Below are 23,224 nucleotides of genomic sequence, written 5' to 3' on the forward strand. Positions count from 1 at the left end.
GCTGGTGCGATATCAACCAGCTAGTCTTCCTGGGGTCCACACACAAAAAAACATACAAAAACAATCACTATTGCAAAAACAAAATTATTAAAAGTCAGTACACACAATGCATAATGAAACTACTGTAACAATTAAGATAGCTAAAATTACATTAGTGTAAAACAAAAACAAAATTACTTTACAGTGTTAAAAACCATTTAAAAACTATTTAAGATTCTTTTTAAAAGTGAATCTACTGTAAATGCAGCAGAGGTTCCGAGGCAGGCCATTCCAAAGAGTTAATGCTCTAAAAATAAAAGATCTCCCCAAAGCGCTGGTTCTAGGACCTGGCAATTCAAGCTGCCCACTACTGGAACCTCTAGTGTAATGCTTGTGCACAGTATTACTAAAAACAATCTGATTATGTATAAAAACAGGAGTTTTACTGCTCATGACCAACTTGAACAGCACAAGTATATTAAAAGACAATCTATTTTCAACGTTAAGCCAAGAGAGGCGGGCATGCATACGGCTCACATTAGACCTTAGTGAGCAGCCCAGTACCAACCGTGCTGCCCTGTTCTGGACCACCTGGAGCTTCCTGATGTCACCACTGGCAGCAGATGACCACATCGCAGCGCAATAGTCAAGATGACATAAAACGAAACTTTGCACTATCTGACATAAAAGGGGACGGGCAACAAAAGAAGCACATTTCCTGGAAATACCAATTGCTCTTCCCATTTTTTAAACAATATAATTAATATGCTGAGACCAAGACAGAGTGCAATCCAGCATCACTCCAAGGAGTTTAGTACTTTCAACTTGTTGAACTGCTGAATTACACAAGTTTAAATGAAGCTTTGGATTTGTAGATAACCTGTGCCTTGTTCCCAGCACAATACATTTAGTCTTGGAGATATTAAGGACAAGTCTATTACATACTACCCAGTCATGCACAACTTTAAGTTCTCTACTCAAAACTTCATTAAGTACATTGCATGATGGTGCAGCGTAATACAATGTTGAATCATCTGCATAAAGAACTGTTGTAGCACATTTGGTAGCCCAGGATAGGTCATTAGTAAATACAGAGAAGAGCAAAGGTCCTAGGCAACTTCCTTGCGGAACGCCACACTCTAGACCTCTGCTACTGGACAGGCTGCCATTTAGATACACATTCTGTGATCTAGAGGACAAATAACTTAGTATCCACTTTAAAGCAGAAGAGTTAAAACCATAACATTTAAGTTTCTCAACCAGTAGAGAATGGTCCAGCACATCAAATGCAGCACTAAAATCTAACAGCACAGCTCCCACCAACATAGAGTTATCTATAGCTTTAAGCCAGTCATCAGTCATCTGTATCAAGGCAGTAGAAGTAGAGTGACCAGCTCTATAGGCATAGGTTGAGAATCTGTTGCAAGCTTGTTTGAAACATACTCTTGAATTTGTGAATGCACCAACTATTCCATGATTTTGCTCAAGACAGGTAAAATACTTATACAGTAGGCCTAGAATTTCCCTCATTAAAAGCAGCTTTGGTGTCCTTAGGTAAAGGAAAAACCTTAGCCTCCTTCCACATCTTTGGAAATAGGCCCACATCCAAACATCTATTCATAATATGTGTCACATACCAATGTCTAAAGACTATATAGAATATAAGCTGGAGTGGGCTGTATGTGAAAACCAGCTCCTCCAGTAGTGCATTAAGCACAGTCCCGGGCAGGTAAGAAAGCAACACACCAAACGTTTTCCAAATAGTAAATCATATATTTTATTGTGGTAGGGATTTAAACCTCCACAATAAGTGCACAGGGGAAAAGGTAGGGGAGGACAAACAAGATATACATATATACAAACAAACACTTAGTAAATAATATAAATATAATTGTGCCAGTCATGGGACACAAAGAGAAAGCCACACGATATCACTCCCAGATAGCTAGACGAGAGGGCAACCTCCTCACTCCATTCTGGAACATGGCAGTGATTCAAATGAGGCGCCCCGTGTGTGTGTCATCTTCCATGCTATATCCACTCATCCAACTGACTGCCCACAGGTGCACCAAGCAGGTGCAATCAGCTCAATCAGGGGGATGAGTGGTATCTGGGAAAGGGAGAAAGAAACAGGATTAGAAGATGACACATCACACAAACAAAAATAACATAACACATACTAAATATACTAACCTGATGTTACATGGTGTTAGAAATATGGCAATAATGATAATGAACAACCCACGTACGTGACATATGACATATAGGAGATGCTATGATACCAGCAGTCATTCTCAGCACTTTATTACGCAGGTTGCGTGAATACTTTACCCAAGGCAGTTGTCCTTCCGCGTTGCCCTGATTGGCCTCTCAGCGCCCAATCGCGTTAGCCCTACCTACTCGCTCAATATCACTTGCGTTCCATAGACCCATTTCCTCGTATTGTTATTCCACCGTGCATACTAATACTAAAACTAACTATACGTTATTTATATTGATTGATTGATTGAAAAGTTTATTAACAGATTGCAGAATGGGTACAGAATAGTACAGTACAGCTCAGTACATACAATTGTTAAGGGGATGCAGACCAGAGAAAGACTTTCGTCTTGTTTACATCAGGGTCCCCCATTTTCAATTCATCATAACATATATGACACACACGACATACAGATAGACAGTACTGCTACATCTATACATTTATGACATACCAGATTTGCAAATACAGTACTGTTTGTGATACAAAAAGTGTCCAGAAAAAGAGTGTATATACATTTGATGTAGAAACTGTACATTGGAGGAGGCTGGGTTGATGTGATGTGGATTGATATGATTAGCGTGTTACGTTAATAGAAAGATGAAAACAATACGTTATTTATATTGATGTGAGAGATAATACGACGTGAAAGCTGATGCATGGTGCTTGAGTGACCGGTTAATTCGCGATGTTTTATTGGTTTGTCATGACAAAGCAATTACATAATCCAACATATGTGTAAAGAAACAACATATTCCAGTTAACGGTATATTTTTTTAATGATTCGTTACGGTGAAATCAATACTTCCATTTGTATAAATTCGCACGATTTGTTATTGGTTTGTCATGACAAACCAATTACATAATCCAACATATGTGTAAAGAAACAACATATTCCAGTTAAAGGTATATTTTTTTAATGATTCGTTACGGCGAAAGCAATACTTCCATTTGTATAAATTCGAGGATAGTATTCCTCCGTGCGGCGATAGTAGGGCTAACGCGATTGGGCGCTGAGAGGCCAATCAACCGAACGCGGAAGGACAGAGGCCAATCAGGGCGCGCAAACCGAACGCGGAAGGACAACTGCCTTGGGTAAAGTATTCACGCATCCAGGTTATCTAGGCCTGCTAACTTACTATCAGGAAGAGTAACCGCTCCACCTCACTGACTTCAGCCTGATGAAATTCAAATTCACACATTTTGTCTTTCATTATAATATACTTAATACAGTCATTTGTTTTAAGGTTGTTTGAAATATTCATAGCATGCCTTAGTTTAGATACTTTACCCACATAATAATCATTAAAATGAGGGAAAGACACACAAAAAAGGCACTAGTCAGAGATGCTGCTAAAAGTTTTTTTGAGCAGTCCTTTTATCATCTACTATGACTCGAAGAAGACTTGGAACTAGCGATTGAGACCAGGCATAAACTCATAAAGAAAGAAAGCATAAAGATTAAGAAATCGAGAAGTTGGGTCATTTTCCTATTGACTTGTATACAATCAGAATTATTTTTGCAGCTGTTGACTGTATAAATGGACGAGTTACTGTATATACAAATTCACCCCCTGCAGTTGTTATGAACAGTGGAATTGTGAGGATTCTGGGAGGATTGGCCCATTCCCCGCCACACGCTTCTTCAAGGTACTGTGATGATTGGTCCATTCCCCGCCACACGCTTCAGGAGCGATTACCAATTTCCATCACGCACCTGTTGTAGTTTGTAATTAGCGCTCCAGAGGCTTCATATACTCGGGCCTTCTATCAATCGTTGTCAGGTCGTTTTGGATACTACTGCTATTGCCTGTTCCCCCCGTTGTTGTGCCTCGTCTACTTCTTCTCCAGGACATCTTTGGAAGTCGCCGCTGGTGTATATCTCGATCATCCATTGGAGCTGTGCCTCGTTGCCCGCTTTACGCGTTTGCGCTTTGGTGAGTTTTTGGAGACATACCTTTTGGATTATCTGTTTTTTGTGTGTTTGGATAACACTGAAGAAATACCGTTTTTGTTTTGTACTGGACTCAGCTAAATTTGTGTGTTAGGATAACACTGAAGAAATACTGTTTTTGTTTTGTACTGGACTCAGCTAACTTGTGTGTTGGTACACCGAAGATCAAGTCACTTGTGATTTATACTGGACTCAACTAAGGAGGACTGAACTGCACTGCCTCTGTGTACAGTTGGATTGATTATTGACCACTCTCTCTCTCTCTCCGTTTCCTCCCCAAGTTGGATCCGGGAGTATCTGCAGAGCCGCAGAGGTAGTGGCGCCTACGCCGATTCCCCACCTCTAAACCGGGAGGATCTGCAGAGCCGCAGACAACTCTGCCGAAGGCATTCTCCTTTTTGTTAATTCTGATTTGTTATTTGGCTCATTTTTGATTCTGTAATAAATACGCCCTAGTTTTGGCTAACTCTGAACTGCCGTGCTGTTGGGGTCGGTTCCAAACCATAACATTACGACCCGACCATGACGACCCCAGCCGACACAGACGAAGTTAGGGCAGCGTAGGCGGTCCAGATCGAGTTGGTCAACGACCACGCCCAACAGTTGGGTGCGGCTGCGGCTGCTGTACAGGACCTCCGGGCCCAGGTCCAGCTTATTCTGGATGCCCTTGACACTCTGGCCACCGAGCAGACTACCCAGGGTAATCAGCAGGCTGTTATTCTGCACCAGCTACAAGCTCTCAGTACAGCATTAAACACTCTGCTTTTAACCCCACCTGTCCCAGGAGTCTCAGCCAGATCACCACCCACAGCCGCGGCAGACCTCGCACCTCGGGAGCCCCGTCTCTCCGAACCCCGTCTGTTCGAGGGTAACTTCGAGGATTGTGCCACATTCATCATGCAGTGTGAGTTGGTTTTAATTCATCAACCCAGCCGATTTTCGTCAGAGGGAGCCCGAGTAGCCTACATGACTAACCTGCTCACGGGCCGAGCAGCACAGTGGGTCACTGCTTCCTGGTCTATGAGGGCCGATTTTTGTTTCTCCTACCCAGACTTCGTGGCAGAGCTCCGAAGGGTTTTCCACCACCCAGCTCGTGGCCAGGACCCAGGAGCTCGGTTGGGCACCTTCCGGCAGGGCAGTGGCAGTGTCAGAGACTACGAGCTGGAGTTCAGACTGGCCGCAACGGAGAGCGGTTGGAACGATCAAGCGCTTCGTCTCACCTTCCTGAGGGGGCTCAACGACGCAGTAAGGGACCAGCTCGCGACCCAAGAGGAGCCCGATTCTCTCGAGGGCCTAATCAGCCTCGCTATCCGCATCGACGAACGCCTCCGGGAGAGAGGGCATGAGCGAGCACGACTAGGACCCCCAGACGTTCCCCAGACCCCCCGTCCTCGTGACCGTCCTGCCCCCTCCGTGACTGGTGGGTTTTTTCCCTCCCGAGCTGTGACCGAGGAGGAACCCATGCAGCTGGGACGCACCCGCCTTAGCCCGGCCGAACGGGAGTCCAGGCTCAGGTCCGGCCTTTGCCTCTACTGCGGCCGGGATGGACACCGTGTCTCCAATTGCCCTACCCGGCCAAGAAGACCAGGCTCGCCGGGACCCTGGGAGATCCTGGTGAGCCGTTTTTCCTGTTCCCATACCCGTGCACCACCTAACCGTCTGGCGAGCGTCACCCTAGCCTGGGCGGACCAGCGGGCGACGGTGGGTGCACTCATTGACTCTGGTGCTGATGGGAGTTTCCTGGACGTTGAGTTTGCCACCCGGGCGAACATTCCACTTGAGGACCTCGAGAGGCCCTTGGAGGTTTTCGCGCTGGATCATCGCCGCCTGGCTGACATCACTCAACGCACCTGTCCTGTCCTCCTCACCGTGGCTGGTAACCACGTTGAGAGACTCCAGTTTTTTATTACCAGATAATCTCTTGTCCCGGTAGTCCTGCGTTGGCCCTGGCTCGCGCTTCATGAGCCCCACATCGCCTGGTCCTCCGGCACCATCAGGGGGTGGAGCCCCTCCTGTCATGCCCAGTGTATTCAGGTGCCATCCAGTCCTTCGCCCCGGGGTTCCCCTTGTGTCCCTGTCTCCAGCCCCCTCACCGGGCCCCTGTCTCCGTCTCCGGCCTCCCTCGCCGGTTCCCTGTCCCTGTCTCCGGCCCCCCTCACCGGGTCCCTGTCCCCGTCTCCAGCCCCTCTCACCGGTCCTCTGTCCCCGTCTCCGGTCCCCCTCTCCGGGCCTCTGTCTCTGTCCCCCTCTCCAGTGCCCCTGATCACCGGCTTCCTTCGGTCCCATCCGGGCAGGCCGGGGCCGAGTGGGTCGCCGGGTGGCTCCCGTGGAGGGGGGGGTACTGTGAGGATTCTGTGAGGATTGGCCCATTCCCCGCCACACGCTTCTTCAAGGTACTGTGATGATTGGTCCATTCCCCGCCACACGCTTCAGGAGCGATTACCAATTTCCATCACGCACCTGTTGTAGTTTGTAATTAGCGCTCCAGAGGCTTCATATACTCTGGCCTTCTATCAATCGTTGTCGGGTCGTTTTGGATACTACTGCTATTGCCTGTTCCCCCCCGTTGTTGTGCCTCGTCTACTTCTTCTCCAGGACATCTTTGGAAGTCGCCGCTGGTGTATATCTCGATCATCCGTTGGAGCTGTGCCTCGTTGCCCGCTTTACGCGTTTGCGCTTTGGTGAGTTTTTGGAGACATACCTTTTGGATTATCTGTTTTTTGTGTGTTTGGATAACACTGAAGAAATACCGTTTTTGTTTTGTACTGGACTCAGCTAAATTTGTGTGTTAGGATAACACTGAAGAAATACCGTTTTTATTTTGTACTGGACTAACTTGTGTGTTGGTACACCGAAGATCAAGTCACTTGTGATTTATACTGGACTCAACTAAGGAGGACTGAACTGCACTGCCTCTGTGTACAGTTGGATTGATTATTGACCACTCTCTCTCTCTCTCCGTTTCCTCCCCGAGTTGGATCCGGGAGTATCTGCAGAGCCGCAGAGGTAGTGGCGCCTACGCCGATTCCCCACCTCTAAACCGGGAGGATCTGCAGAGCCGCAGACAACTCTGCCGAAGGCATTCTCCTTTTTTGTTGTTCAGATTTGTTACTTGACTCTTTTTGATTCTGTAATAAATACGCCCTAGTGTTTGGCTAACTCTGAACTACCTGTCTGTGCCGTGCTGTTGGGGTCGGTTCCAAACCATAACAGGAATTAGCTATAGACAGTGTTGGTTGCTGTAATTAAACTAATTACAATTTTACTTTTTTCTTATTTCTGCTCATTGAATAGTAAATTCCAGATGTTTGGTTTTTTAGTTCAAGAGTTTTAAAAGAGAGTAAAGGATTTGCCCATCACCTTTCCACAGAGTTCACACACTAATATGAAGCACTCTTCTTTAAATAAAGTTTGCTGTGATTTGAAGCTTTTCTACAGTTGCATGTTTTTTGTTTGTTTGAACTTTTCCTGTTATATTTGCAGTTATGTAGGCAATGTTGAATTATATTATAGTGAACAAATAGGTAACATGTAACGTCATATTAGCATTCCTACCCAAGAATAAATAAAATTATCCAAAAACAAATTAATTTAATTCATGAATTTGTTTATTTCAATTGAGACACTAATGTTAACAAATAAAAAGATAAACATTTAAAATAAAACAGCAACATGTAAGAAATATTGTAAACATTAATTGTAAGGTCACTACGTCAGGGAGGAACGAATCACATGTATCTGTTGGTTTAACGTGTTCTTTGTTGTCGTAACACACGGTGGCTCTGTAGCTACAACTTAAGCTAGAGAGAGACATTTCACACAAAGCTCTCCAAATTAGGCCAAAATTTATGTCAGACTTTTTTGGGAATCCTCAACAAAAGAAGATTATGTGGCCACCACCACCTCGACATTGATGCCCTAATAAAGACCTTCATCAGCGCCAACCCGGAGAGAATGGCCACATTTGGAGATGAAGTTGTGGGATGCATGCAGCAGGCGCGGCGCATCTAAGGTAAGGGACAATATATAATGTTGTCGTTTAAAACTGCCGCCGTGCAGCATCAGGCATTGGGATTATTAGCTGTGTTGGCACTTTCTTCGTCTGTTACCATGGTGATCTGATCTGTGGTCTGTGCTGCCCTGCTAAACTGTGAGTTGTTCAGCAAACTTAACAGTCGAGTCATTTATGCTCGTTAATTTGCGCCCCCCCCCCCCCCCCCCCCCCTCCCTTTTCGTTTAATTCCCCCCCCTCAGCATCCGTTATAAATGCGTTCCGCGCAGTGGCGGAACTTTGGTCCCAGCGGTGGGGGGGACATATTAGGGGGCGTGGTCAGTGACGTCGCAGGGGGGGGGGGGGGGTAGGGTGGGCCGCCCCCCCTTCCCAATTTTTTTTTTCTAATACCAGGTGTGCAATACGCATTTTCCCAGGCGTTGGCGCCTCTTGTAAGAAGTGGTCATCGTGGAGCCAGGGCTTGTCCAGCTGCACGTCCGCTAATTTAATATAATGATACTAGTGAATTCTTTTTAACTCTGTCAAAATAAACGAGCTGCATAGGCATAATAAACTGTAAGCGACATATACATGTTTGCACTGTCTTTTTTCTATTATAAAGTGCCTCTCGAGACTCGGGTCCATAACACATAACAGATCAGTCATTTGATTGTAATGCAGGTGCTCGCATTATAAATCGAATGTATGCGAGACAAACAATGTAATCGTTTTGATGCATACATCTCTGTCCAGCCTACCCCACCTGTTGCTGTTGCGCCCCCGCACAGAGACCCATATCCCCGCACCAGAACGCTACGACGGGGACGTCTCTAAATGTCATGCCTTTATTTTTCAATATTCACTAGTATTCGGACAACAGCCGCACACTTAAAGTGATACATCTAAAATCGCTTACCTTACCTGTCGGGGGTCCAGGACTCCTGCGTTAGAATGGGTGACAGACAGCTCTCCACTTCCCTCTGCAATTCGTTCCCTGCATACATCGCAAAAGGTATTCGACCACCCTCCCGGGGGCTCGGATAGTTCTTGTAACTGCCTCCGTGTTCAAGTTTAAGTTAAGTATGATGTCATAGACTATGTCAAATGTCATGACTCATAGTAGAATCGGCTGGCTTGTTCGCCATCCGCCAGGGAAACTGCAGATATATTCCTTTACTGCGAATTGAGAGCGTCCCAAAAATGATTCCAGGCCGCTAATTCTTTACCAACGGATTTCCAGTTCCAACTGGTTCATGCGTCGGCTACACGCTGCTTTAATAACACTCCATTATCGAGACAGCGCCCCTATGTATGACTTTGAGGATCTGGCAATGAATTCCAAGAGTAGGGTAAATCTGCAGTGCCGGCACTGTGTAGTAGCGAGTCACAGTGCTGGCCGCCAGGCCGCGCAGTTGCAGCGGTTTGGAAAACATGGGGGGGACAAATACTGCATTCTGAAATCATGCAGGGGACATTTTCCGGGGACCCCCCCGCAAGTTACGCCCCTGGTTCCGCGGCTATGATTATATTCTGTTGGCCTGGCCTGGCTGAGTCAAATTCCCGGTAGGAATTATGGTCCCAGTCCGCGACTGGTTATTGACGTTTTATTGTCACTAGTTTCATAGAAGACATGTTTAGGAAGCAAAATATAACAAAATCTCAAAATCAACCAAAAACATTATATTTGCCTATTCACCTGGGGTGTCTCGCCTTAATTTTTTTTTTTTTATTTCATTCATTGCATTCATCATTGTCGTCATCACGTCAGTCCCCACTCCCTAACACACTGACTCTGCTTGGGGCGCTAAATGAATCGCCCTTTAGGCATCATATTTGAAGACACTGATAATTTACGTTGCATTTATTACGTGCATTTATTTTGCTATATCATTTTTCAATTGGCTGCGTTGCGCACTGACTGGGGCGATGTTTCTAGTGCCCCAGGAGAGAGAGGGGATGAACAGGTAGCACAAACAATGATTTATATTTGATATATTACACGTTATTGTGCATTTTAAACACAAACATACTTAAAATGAGTAATTATTATTAATTTTTAAAATGTTTATTATATTTTTAGAGGTCGAAATCTACTAATTATAGAAAAATCCCAAACCACTTTCCACCAGGGGGGGTAGCGCCGTAGCGCCCTCTAGTGAGCAGCCGCCACTTATATATATACGGTATATACAGCATTATTGTACATGCTATCATACAGAATTATATGTGTAGACTATAGTATGAGGTAAGCAGATATTAATCTATTATTATGATTACTATGATTACAGTGTAGGGCAGTGAAAACAGTAGCTAGGTATAAATTGAGTATAGGCAACAGAGTTCAACGTTTGTACAGTATGGGTAACAGACTCAGAGCCTAGGGTAGGAGTTATATGTAGGTGTATAAGTAGGTATCTGGAAGGATTATATGCAGGTATATTCAGACACATATGGTTATATTAATGCCGTAAATATAAATGTATATGGTATGTACATCACTATTGTACATGCTATCATACATAATTGTATGGGTAGACTATGGTATGAGGTAGGCAGTTATAATTATTATGATTACTATTATTATAGTGTAGGGCAGTGAAAGCAGTAGGTAGGTATATACATTGAGTATAGGCAACAGAGTTCAAAGTTCGTACAGTGTGGGTAACAGAGCTTAGGGTATAGGCAAGAGAGTTCACAGTTTAGAGTTTATATGGTATGGGGGGGCTGTCATCGTGGTACAGAGTTCAGGGAGATGACAGCTGATGGAAAGAAGCTGTTCCTGAGTCTGCTTGACTTGGTGGAGCGGAGGTTCCTTAAGGTTGTTATATACAGAGCAGTCAGTCTATAAAGCTTGATATAGATCAGTCAGTAGTCTATAAAGGTTGTTAATAAACTTTTCAATCAATCAATCAATCAATCAATCAATCAATCAATCAATTCAATCAATCAATCAATCGCCCAACTCCATCAATTATGTCCAACCATGAGCTCTATAAGCCTTTTAAAACCGGCTTCAGAACTCACCACAGCACAGAGACCGCCCTCATCAAAATCACCAACGACCTCCTCCTTGCAGGTGACTCTGGCCACATCAGCATCCTCATCCTCCTGGACCTTTCTGCAGCCTTTGACATGGTTTCCCATACCATCCTCCTCAACTGCCTATCCGACCACCTTGGCATCACTGGTTTCAGTCTTCTCACCAACCGGAAACAGTTCATCACCATCTGTGATTCCAGTTCCACCCCGGCCCCAGTCAACCAAGGCGTCCCCCAAGGTTCTGTACTGGGCCCAATCCTGTTCACCCTTTTCATGCTCCCCCTCGGTCAGATCATCCGCCGCCACGGCCTCAGTTTCCACTCCTACGCCGACGACACACAACTTTACCTCTCCACCAAACCACCCCCCCAGCTCACCCCACAATCCCTTGTCAACTGCCTCCACGACATAAAAACCTGGATGTCATCTAACCTCCTCAAACTAAACAGCAATAAAACTGAGCTCATGGTTGTGGCACCCAAGGCCCTGCTCCAGAAGGTTGGAGATCTCACCCTGGATATTGACGGCTGCTCCATCTGCCCTTCCCCAAAGGTTCACAACATGGGCGTCATCCTGGACTCCACCCTTTCCTACCAAGCCCACATCAGTTATGTCACCAAATCCACCTTCTATCACCTCAGAAACATCACCAGACTCTGACCATCACTCTCTGACTCCACAGCATAGACCCTCATCCATGCCTCATCACCTCCCGCCTGGACTACTGTAATGGGGTCCTGTCTGGGGTTCCAAGCAAAACCCTGGACAGGCTCCAGTATGTGTTGTTGTGTTCTCTCTTGCAGGGTTTTGTTCTCTCTCTCAGGGTTTTGTTCTCTCTCTCAGGGTTGTGTTACCTCGCAGGGTTGTGTTCTCTCCCTCATGGTTGTGTTCTCTCCCTCATGGTTGTGTTCTCTCCCACAGGGTTGTGTTCTCTCCCTCATGGTTGTGTTCTCTCCCCCAGGGTTGTGTTCTCTCCCTCATGGTTGTGTTCTCTCCCTCATGGTTGTGTTCTCTCCCACAGGGTTGTGTTCTCTCCCCCAGGGTTGTGTTCTCTCCCCCAGGGTTGTGTTCTCTCCCACAGGGTTGTGTTCTCTCCCCCAGGGTTGTGTTCTCGCTCTCAGAATCCCCGGAAGGCGGCCTGCCCGGACTCTGTCTCCCCCTCTGCTCTGAAGCACTGAGCTGACCAGCTCACCCTGGTGTTTACCACCATTTTAATGCCTCGCTGGAGCTGTGTCACGTCCCAGCATGCTTCAAGGCCTCAACCATCATCCCCGTCCCCAAGAAGGCCAAGCTCACAGGCCTTAATGACTACAGACCTGTCGCCCCCTGACCTCTGTGGTCATGAAGGTCCTGGTGCGCTTTGTCCTGGCCCACCTGAAGCTCATTATTGATCCTGTGCTGGACCTGCTGCAGTTCGCGTACAGCGCCAATAGATCCACAGAGGACGCTGTGAACATGGCTCTGCACTACACACTGGAACATCTGGACTGCGCGGGCAACTATGTCAGGATATTGTATGTGGACTTCAGCTCGGCCTTTAACACCATCCTTCCACACATCCTGGAGCACCACTGCACCAGCTATCCCTACTGCAGGTGCCGGCCTCCACTCTCAGGTGGATTACCGACTTCCTGTCCAACAGGTCTCAGCGGGTGAAGCTGGGGAAGAGTATTTCCAGCTCTAGGTCCACCAGCACCGGTTCCCCACAGGGCTGCGTCCTGTCCCCACTACTGTTCTCCCTGTACACCAACAGCTGTGTCTCTCTCCACCCCTCGGTCAAACCCTGGTGGGTCTCATCTCCAGGGGGGACGAGTCGGCCTACAGGAGGGAGATCGAGAGGCTGCAGAGCTGGTGCAGCTGCAACAACCTTGAGCTCAATGCTCTAAAGTGGAGATGGTAGTGGACTTCCGGAAGAAAGCAGCCACGCCCCCTCCCATCATACTGGGAGGCACCCAGGTGGCCTCCTTGGAGTCATGCCGCATTCTAGGCATGACAATCTCCCGGGATTTGAAGTGGGAGCTAAACATCATGGCCATGCTTAAAAAGGCCCAGGGGAGGATGTTCTTCCTCCGGCAGTTGAAGAAATTCAAACTGCCGAGGACCATGATGGCCCAATTTTACACGGCCATCATTGAGTCCATCCTCACCCACTCCATCATCTCCTGGTTCCCCGCTACAGCGGCAAAATATCTCACCAAGCTGCAGCGGGGGATTCGCTCCGCAGAAAGGGTGATCGGCTGTCCCCTGCCCTCCCTCAGGTCCCTGCACGACTCTAGGGCGCTGGAGAGATCATGAAAGATCATGGCCGACGCCTCCCACCCCGGACACAGCCTCTTCACCCTGCTCCCCTCTGGGAGAAGGCTGCGGATGCCAAAGGCTGTGAAAGCTTGTCACAGACAAGAGTTTCTTCCCCTCAGCCGCCAGGCTGATCAATGCACCCCCGAGTGACACTGGCACAATAACAATAACAATGACACTGGCAAAAATACTGCACTGGGACTGACCTGGAACTCTGCACTTTACACTTTATATATATATATTTATTCAAATGATTAATCCTGCACTGCACTGTCTTTGTCCTGTGTCTGTTGTTGTTATGTCTCTGACAAGAACAAGTTACAGGTTGAAAAAACCCTCAGCTCAGAACTAGGCAAAATCTGCATATGGCTCGCTGATAACAAACTATCATTACACATGGGCAAAACAGAGTCCATTCTCTTCGGTTCAAATAACAAACTCAGCAAGACCGACGGCTTCTCAGTTACAGTGGGTGACAATATTGTCACAAGGAAAGAAGATATTACCTACCTGGGTTCCATCCTAGAGGCAAATCTTTCCTGTGACAAAATGGCATCCAATGTAATAAAAAAAGTCAACCAACAAACTCGATTCTTGTACCAGATCTCCTCACTGGTAAACAAGAATACCCTGAAGACTCTAGCAGGAGCACTCATTCAAGGGTACTACGACTATGCTTGCACCTCATGGTACCAAAGCACCTCAAAGGCACTAAAAACAAAATTACAAACATCTCAAAACAAACTGGTCAGACTACTGCTTGACCTTACTCCTAGAACCCACCTCACCCCTGCCCACTTTGACAACCTAGGATGGCTTAGAGTAGACGACAGAGTACAGCAACTTGCAATGGGCCTGGTCTACACGATACACTACACGACCAAGGTACCCATGTACATGACAAAATACTTCCCAAAGGTCAGTGAATACCACGATCACAACACCAGAGGGAGCTCCACAAATCATGTTAAACCCAGATTCGGCTCAAACAAGGGACTAAACACGTTTCGCAATTATGCCACATCAATGTGGAACGCCCTACCCAAAGCTGTAAAGGAATGTGAATCACTACCCACTTTCAAAAACACTCTCAAAAAACACCTAAGGGAGACTGCAACTCGAAACTGGCCCCTATAAATGTCCGAACACAACCCCCTCCAATGTACAGTAAATTACCAAGTATGGTCTTGTCAATAATCCAATGTACAGTTATGTTTGTACAGTTGTACAGTGTCCCCCACCCACCCCCCCCCACCCAACCACCTCCAATGTACAGTCCCCCCCCACCCCCACCTACCCAATCCTCTTTTTGTATCACAAACAGTACTGTAATTGCAAATCTGGTATGTCATAAATGTATAGATGTAGCAGTACTGTCTATCTGTATGTCATGTATGTCATATATGTTACGATGAATTGAAAATGGGGGACCCTGATGTAAACAAGACGAAAGTCTTTCTCTGGTCTGCATCCCCTTAACAATTGTATGTATTGAGCTGTACTGTACTGTACCCATTCTGCAATCTGTTAATAAAGTTTTCAATCAATCAATCAATCAATCAATGTGAAAAGAAAATGTATGGAAAAATGCATACTCTGTAACGCTGAGACAATTACGAATGTGGTTACATTATGGCTTAATAAAGGAATCTGAATCAGGGTTGGGTTCTCTCTCTCAGGGTTGTGTTCTCTCTCAGGGTTGTGTTCTTTCTCTCAGGGTTGGGTTCTCTCTCTCAAGGTTGTGTTCTTAACTTCTTTCTCTCAGGGTTGTGTTCTTTCTCTCAGAGTTGTGTTCTCTCTCTCAGGGTTGGGTTATTTCTCTCAGAGTTGTGTTCTCTCTCTCAGGGTTGTGTTCTTTCTCTCAGTGCTGTGTTCTCTCCTCTGCTCTACTCTACTCTCTTTCTACATACAACAACTACATGAGTGACCACTGTGTTACTGCAGTGGTGAGAAATACTAACCTTCCGAAGACAAAACATCTATTTTATACATTATAATGCAACATGAAGCACTTTGTTGAATAAGCTTGTATGCATGATTTGTTCTACTTTAACTGGGAAAAATCCACTTGTTGACGATGTTGAGTTAACCAAGCAATCATTTTATGGTGGAGATTCAGAGTGAAAGGGCAGAACAGTGTATGGTTGTCTAACCTCATTCATGAGAGAAACTTAGCCTGGGCTGAGGCCAGAGAATCTACTTTAATTCAGAAAGAAAAAAACAAATCTAACCTCCTCAGGGCACAGCCTGGCCCGAAAGAGTATACTGTTATTGTTAGTTATACAATAGAGGTCTGTGTTATGTATGTTCTTATATACGGTAGTCTATAAAGGTTGTTGTAAACAGAGTTGTCAGTCGTTTGTAAAGGTTGTTATACATATATATGTTGTTATATACAGAAAAGTGTGTCTATAAAGGTTGTTAGATACAGAGATGTCAGTCTATAACAATAGTAGTTTCTTGGCAATTTTATCCTGCCCCCCCCCCCCCCCCAGTCAGTTTATATGGTTGTATAAGTCAGTCTATAAAGGTTGTTATATACAGAGCAGTCAGTCTATAACACTTGTTATATACAGAATAGTCAGTATATGTGTTATATACAGAGCAGTCATTAGTCTATGCAGGTTGTTAGATATAGAGCAGTCCATTTATATGTTGTTATAAGTCAGTCTATAAAGGTTGTTATATACAGAGCAGTCATTTTATGTTGTTATAAGTCAGTCTATAAAGATTGTTATATACAGAGCAGTCAAAATATAAAGGTTGTTATATACAGATCAATACAGGTTGTTATACAGAGCAGTCAGTATCTATATAAAGTCTATATATTTATAAATGCAACATGAAGCACTTTGTTGAATAAGCTTTTTTGCATGATTTGTTCTACTTTGACTGGAAAAACGTGTTAACCATGTTGAGTTAACCAAGCAATCGTTTTATGGTGGAGATTCAGAGTGAAAGGGTGTATGGTTGTCTAACCTCATGCATGAGAGAAATTTAGCCTGGGCTGAGGCCAGATAATCTGATGCTGATTGGCTCCTTTTTAGACTGCTGCATTTAGAAGAGGGAGTTCCACAAATCATGTGCAGCCCAGATTCGGTAAAAACAAGGGACTAAACACATTTCGCAATTATGCCACAACAATGTGGAACGGCCTACCCACAGCCGTAAAAAGATGTGAATCCCTACCCACATTCAAAACCGCTCTCAAAGAGCACCTACGGGAGGCTGCAATTAGAAACTGGCCACCGTAAAGGTCCAACCCCCCCCCAAATAGACAGTCTCCTCACCACCGTATGTATATTTTTTCTACCGCCCACCCACCCCCTCCTAATGTACAGTCTTCTCCCCATCATATGTATATAATCTCTGTTAGGATCTATGGGTAACAGTACTGTATATTTGCATATCGTATATGTCACAAATGTAACAGTATACTATATACCTGTATGTCATGTATGTCCCTATGACATAAATGTCATGATGTCATGTATGTTAATTGTGTATGTCATAAATGTCACTATGAATTGAAAATGGGGGACCCTGATGTAAACAAGACAAACGTCTTTCTCTGGTCTGCATACCCTTAACAATTGTGTGTATTGAGCATTTGAGCCGTACTGTATTGTACCCATTCTGCAATCTGTTAAATAAAGTTTTCATTAATTCATTCATTCATTCATCATTCATTCATTCATTCATTCATTCATTCATTCATTCATTCATTCATTCATTCATTCATTCATTCATTCATTCATTCATTCATTCATTCATTCATTCAAGAGCCACATCTGAATTTGATCTTGCAGCAATTTTATAACAGAAAATCTAAATAATCCAAGAACATTCTGGAAAGCAGTAACATCTCAATGACAATTACATTGTTAAATAGACGGTCCTGGTTGAATAGACCTTTAAATAGTCCTGGTTAAATAAACCTGGACTAAATCTTATCAGATGGGGGTATTTGGTGGTGTATCGTGTATTTGAAGTAGCCACTATGATGACCATCCATGGACTCACCCAGCAGAGGAGCCTAACTACAGTCTGTGGTTGTCTGAGGAAGGTTATTGGGTCGAATGTCCCTCCTGCCTTCCCCGCTCCGTATGCCTGGAACCCGTCCATCTCCACCCGCCCGCTTCAGTCCGTCTTTCTCTCAATAACGACCTGTTCAATGAACCGATTCCAACTGATCACGGATTCCAATATCTCCGCCGTCTCAGCTACAGACTAATGTGAATATTTTAACAAGAAGCTCTCCTGGATATTCAAAAATGTGATGGTAAAATAAAAAAACAACCTGTTGCTTTTCATGTAATGTGTCGGTAAACTCCCGTTAGGAAGCCTAGCTGCCGGTAGGCCTGTAGTCGGTTTACCGGGACAAGGAAATAACGGAACAGCAAACGGGAGACTATAATCTTCGTTCCGCCGGGGCAGCCTCTCTGTCAGCTGATAGTGTTTTGGCCTCAGAAAATATATATTTTTTAAAAACGTCCTCCTTCCCTTTCTCTCTCAGGTCAAACCTTCACCCTCCTCTTCTCTCAGTACAGCGCGTCAGATGCTCCGATATTTCCTTGCGCGCTCCCTTCAGCTCCTATTGGGGCGGCGCGCTCACGAGTCAAATGATAAACCCACGCCATAGCTGTCAACATTTCGTTTTGGAGAAAACGTGCAGGTTTTAGCCCCGCCCCTTCTCCTGGCCCCGCCCCATCAGCCCGCCCCCTCCAACCCGGCCCCGCCCCCTCCCAATGGAGCTGCCTCGTCGCTGCCATCTGCTGGTCAAAACCTGTATGTACCCAGCCATTTCGTTGTAGGGTAAACTTTTCCTACTTAGAGTGTAAATGCTATGTAAATTATGGTTTTGTTGAACATTTGTATTTCACAGGAGAGAAACTGTATTCAAAGAAAGCTATTAAAATAGTCTTTGAATCTAAATATACTTTCTTTGTGTTGATTTTACATTAATTCCATGATTTTACTCAAGTAAATATCTGTTACAAGCTTCGGTTTTATGTAGAAAAATGCTGTTTTTAATCTAGATTAATCTAGATTGATTACAGAAAATTGTGAGATTGATTAGTTAATTTTTTTTATCTATTGGCGGCGCTGGTGTATATATATATATATATATATATATATATGTGTATGTGTATATATGTAATGTGTGTATATATGTCAGAGAATCAGCCCCTTGCGTCCTTAGTGTAAAGCATATGACATGGTGTATGTTTGTTCATTGATGTGACAGTGTCTGGCAACATACTATTGTTCTTTTTATTTCTTTGTGTTTGTGATTTGTCTTGATGTGTTTGTGAAACTATAAAAGCAATCAATCAATGTATTACCATAGTGTCTTTATACCTTCATCACTGTAGGCTACATATTAATACTACAACTCGTTAAAGCTATAAAAAAATACCTATGGTCATTAATTTAGCAGTGGGAATATCATTTGGAACAGTGTGTGTCTACAGAGAAATGTGAGATAGAAAAAAAGCCAATGCGATTTTGTGTTTTTCCTCAATATCTCTGCAATGCCTGCGAGTTACCAGTAACTGTATTTGTCATACCATGACAATTCACAACAACTTTTAAAACGGATCAATTATTATTTATAAATCGCATTCAGGAAATTGGGCGTCAGAGTGAAGGAGGGGGACGCCGAGGCGCAGAGCAAACGGCTGTTCACCAAGACATTTACACATTCCTTCCTGCATCACATACACAGTAACTTTGTATTGTTTTATCCACAGAAGATTTGCAAACCCTTTGTTCCAGAGACAAAAGCCACAGAGTGGGCAATCAAGAGACACTGGCTAAGTTGATTTGACACCCTCTGTGCCGCATCAGTCTCTCCCCTGAGCTCTGAGCAAATCCGCTCGCTGTTCTGTTCTTATTCTTCTTCGGCTCCAACCGTCTCCCGGTCGCGTGTAGCTTTATGCCAAGCAAGCAGTGCAAAAATTTACCTTAGTGGCATGCAGTAATGCGCCTTTCATTTTCCGCCGCCCAGCGCCCAGGTCGCGCGGAAATAGGCTGTCTATTGCCATTCTCTTTGACAAACTCTAACCTTAACCAGCTCCTTAACAACGCCTAAACTTAACCGTTCTAACCTTAACCAACTCCGAAACCATGCCTAACCTTAACCATAGAAATTATATTGCCATTCTCTTTGACAAACTCTAACCTTAACCAGCTCCTTAACAGCGCCTAAACTTAACCGTTCTAACCTTAACCAACTCCGAAACAATGCCTAACCTTAACCTTAACCTTAACCATGCCTAACCTTAACCGGCGAAATAACCTTAACCGGCGAAATAATACACGTTAAAAAAAAATCACGTTAAAAAATATTTTCGATGGGATTCGAACTCGCCAGCAAACAAGCCATAGGATCCACAGCCATGTGTCCTTGCCAATTGAGCTATTGGTAGATACTGAATAAGGGGCGGTGACTTATATATATTGAGCTCCGCTCAAGGCGGGATCTCATGCGCATGCGCGGGCACCTCGCGCGAGCACGCCGGCGCACGCACGCACCTGAGCGAGCACGCCGCCGCCGGTGCACGCACGGTAGCATTTGTCTGAAAAGAAGGGCGCTTTACCGCACTAGCGTGCGGTGACGAATGCGGAAGCATTTTTGCACTGCTTGCTTGGCATTAACGTACAGGCCTCCCGGTCTGACTTCCTGTGATAACGGTCTAATCTACACTGCTGCCACCTGTCGTCACGGAGGAGAATTGCACCCATTTTGTAAAAAAAATAATAATAATAATTAGTACAAAATACGTACCAATCCGTGCGCCGTAAAGACGGCGTGCAGAGGGTCGAAATACAGGAGAATCCCGGTAAAACCGTGCGTGTTGACAGCTATGAACCCACCACCCATCTAGTTTGGAGAATAAAACAAAGATAGTAGATAAGAAAAGAGAACACATTCAAAGCACAGATATCCCGTTTTCTAAAAGAAGGATGAATGAATGAATGAATGAATGAATTAATGAAAACTTTATTTAACAGATTGCAGAATGGGTAATACAGTAGCCTACGGCTCAATACACACAATTGTTAAGGGTATGCAGACCTGAGAAAGACACCAGGGTCCCCCATTTTCAATTCATATAGAAAGGAAGGGTCATCACTTCAGATTACCAACATTCTATACCAAGAAACTATAAAAGAATGAAGGGACATTGTAACTGAGGGGTACAATTCCCTGACTGTATTAATCAAGTATTAGTATCATTAAACTACTACCGTGTATGTACATTACTGGCCTTACTGTACACAAGTATATTAGATGACAACACTTCCACAATGAAACGGTTTCCACACAAATACTCGTTTAGAATATTTATTACAGAAAGAATATTATATTACATTACTTTGGTGCGCTTATAAGGCAAAGAATGTACGTAAGTAAATCAATATGGAATGTTAGGAATTAGATCTGGTATTCTGGGGAGGGGGGGTGTACTACCGGTTGTAAGCCAGCAGGGGGGGGCAATGCTCTATGAAAGTCAATGGGTCCACGGAGGCGATCTTACTCCCTGGAGCAGCGGGGAAAGGCAGCCTGGTCCCAGGGTGCGCGCCGCGTAGGTGAAAGCCGTGGAGCCTCTGGTACGACAGAGACGGGCTCGAGTGATGGTCTCACGGGCAGGTGTAGATCCCACAGTAGCAGTGGGGTAGGCGGTTCTCTGCTCCAGCAGCTTGGTCAAAGCAATGAAGAATAATAATCCTTGCCGGAAAGTGGCTCTGCTGGTCCGGTGTAGGTATCCTCCGGTGCGCGGTAGTGCACGGTTGAACTTGACGTTACTATCCTATTAGTACGCGGCAATAAATGCTCTATGTAGACGCACAATTACCCACTTCACGTGGTCTTTGACTCGTAATGAAGGTTTACTAATAAATAGCGAACGATACGTTAAACAAACGTATTAGGATAACACGAGACTCTATCTTGGGGCGATGCGAGCCCTACTCTGCCCACGTTGCGTAGTGGGGAGAGACGTCACTTGGATAACTGGAACTGAACGAGACTGAACGGGACAAGGGACTAAGAGGAGTTCTACATTTCTTGCGCCCTATTTATGTGCACGGTGAACAAATAGTACCATTCGTATTTCGGTAGCCGTATTCCTACGCGGAACCGGGGCTAGTTGGGACATGTTCGTCGGCACCTTTCAAGTCGGGTCTAGGGGGGTAAGTAATTGGCGCCTAGGGGCTCGCTTCCAATAGGAGAACGAATATTATGGTCTGTCCTGTACCAGGTAAAGGGATATTCCGTATATATGTACAAAGAATACACAAGGGATATCAAACGATATACAAATATTATACATGGGATCTCAGGCAATAAATATATATATTCGGTTTAATCTGACCCTTTGTAACAGCCGCCCCCTAATTAGTCCCACCTAATTAGCTAAGCAGAGACAGATTAACCGCACTGTCCACTACTCAATGTCTGTGAGGGGTCGGGCAGTTCACAAAGTCATGGGTCATGGTCGTCATTAAGCGAGTCGGGGAGCCTTGGCGACTCTATCAGCCTCGCCACGGGTCGGTTGTAGATCCGCCCTTGGCCGAGCACTTCTGCCACTCTGACCTTTCCGTCGGCACCAGTGGTCACTTCGCTTACGCGGCCGGCCGGCCACGCAGCTCGGGGTGGTGACTGGTCTATGGTCATGACGACTGGACGGGATGAAGGGGGGCTTATGAGGAAGCGGGCCTGAGACTGCTTTGATCTGTGCTTGGCTGTGCTTTCTCCTCCTCCGTCTGTTTCTCTTGTTCGCTCTGTACCCCGTGTGGGGAGGGGCCGGTCCCGGCCGCACCGTCAAGGAGTCGCTTGGGGTGCTGGGTTCGAGGTCAGCTACGTCTGAAGCGCAGCTGAGGGGGGTGGAGTTCCGAACTCCCTCTGGTACCCACGGTTCTCTCACGGGCCTCTCGCTTAATGTCAATAGCCTCTGCTGTACGGGGGAGAGGCCGGTGTCGCTCGCCTCTGTGTGTAGGCAGCTTGTAGACGTGGGTTGACTGTCAAGTCCGTAGAGGGGGCCTTGGAGCGTCCATCCCAGTCGGGTCTGAACCGCGACCGGGCATCCTTTGGGTCCAACGTGGGCCGCCTCAATTGGGAGAATGAGGTCCGCGTGGTCGGAGCCGATGAGCAGGGTCGGTGTGGCGCCGTCGATAAGCGGTATAGGTAGTTGACGTAGGTGCCCATACTTAGCCATCAGCTGTGGGATGGGGTAGGTGTACTGCGACAGGCCTATGTCGTGGCTGGTGAAGACGTTACTTATACTATACTGCTTCTCGGGCTTGTCCACCGCTGCTATCTCGAAGGAGACCTTTTCACCCTTTATGGTCTTCTGGTCCCTTCTGATGGTGCGTATGGTCATCGTATCTTTGACACCTCGCAGGCCCAACTGGGCTGCTGCGGAAGCGAGGAGGAGAGTCTTTTCGGACCCATCGTCCAGGACGGCGTAAGTGTCCAGGACCTTGTCCTCGTGGCTCAGGAGCACTCTGACCACTTTGAGGAGCACACGGGGGGTCCCGCTATGCTGGGGGTCTATGTGGAGCACTCCTGTCTCGGGTGGTGACGTAGACTCTATATGGTGCGAGTCGCACCTTGACTCCCAGTGTCTGCCGTGGCAGTCGGGACACCAGGGAGCGGTCTGGTGGAACTTTGGTTCTGGTGCCACCGCCTCGGCATGGT

At 45.7% G+C, this 23,224-nt stretch overlaps 1 protein-coding gene across 1 annotated transcript in view; it reads right to left on the reverse strand.

Annotated features, from left to right (window-relative positions):
- Positions 1 to 18,096, reverse strand: part of syngr1a (synaptogyrin 1a) — a 103,824-nt gene extending 85,728 nt beyond the window's left edge. Inside the window, exon 1 of the mRNA XM_084329419.1 lies at positions 17,542 to 18,096. Coding sequence (XP_084185545.1) covers positions 17,542 to 17,643 — 102 coding nt within the window. The 5' untranslated portion in view covers positions 17,644 to 18,096. The remainder of the gene's footprint in view (positions 1 to 17,541) is intronic.
- Between the last annotated feature and the right edge of the window lie 5,128 nt (positions 18,097 to 23,224).

This window comes from Notolepis coatsorum (genome assembly GCF_963971535.1).
Source record: "Notolepis coatsorum genome assembly, chromosome: 14".
NCBI classification, from domain to species: domain Eukaryota; kingdom Metazoa; phylum Chordata; class Actinopteri; order Aulopiformes; family Paralepididae; genus Notolepis; species Notolepis coatsorum.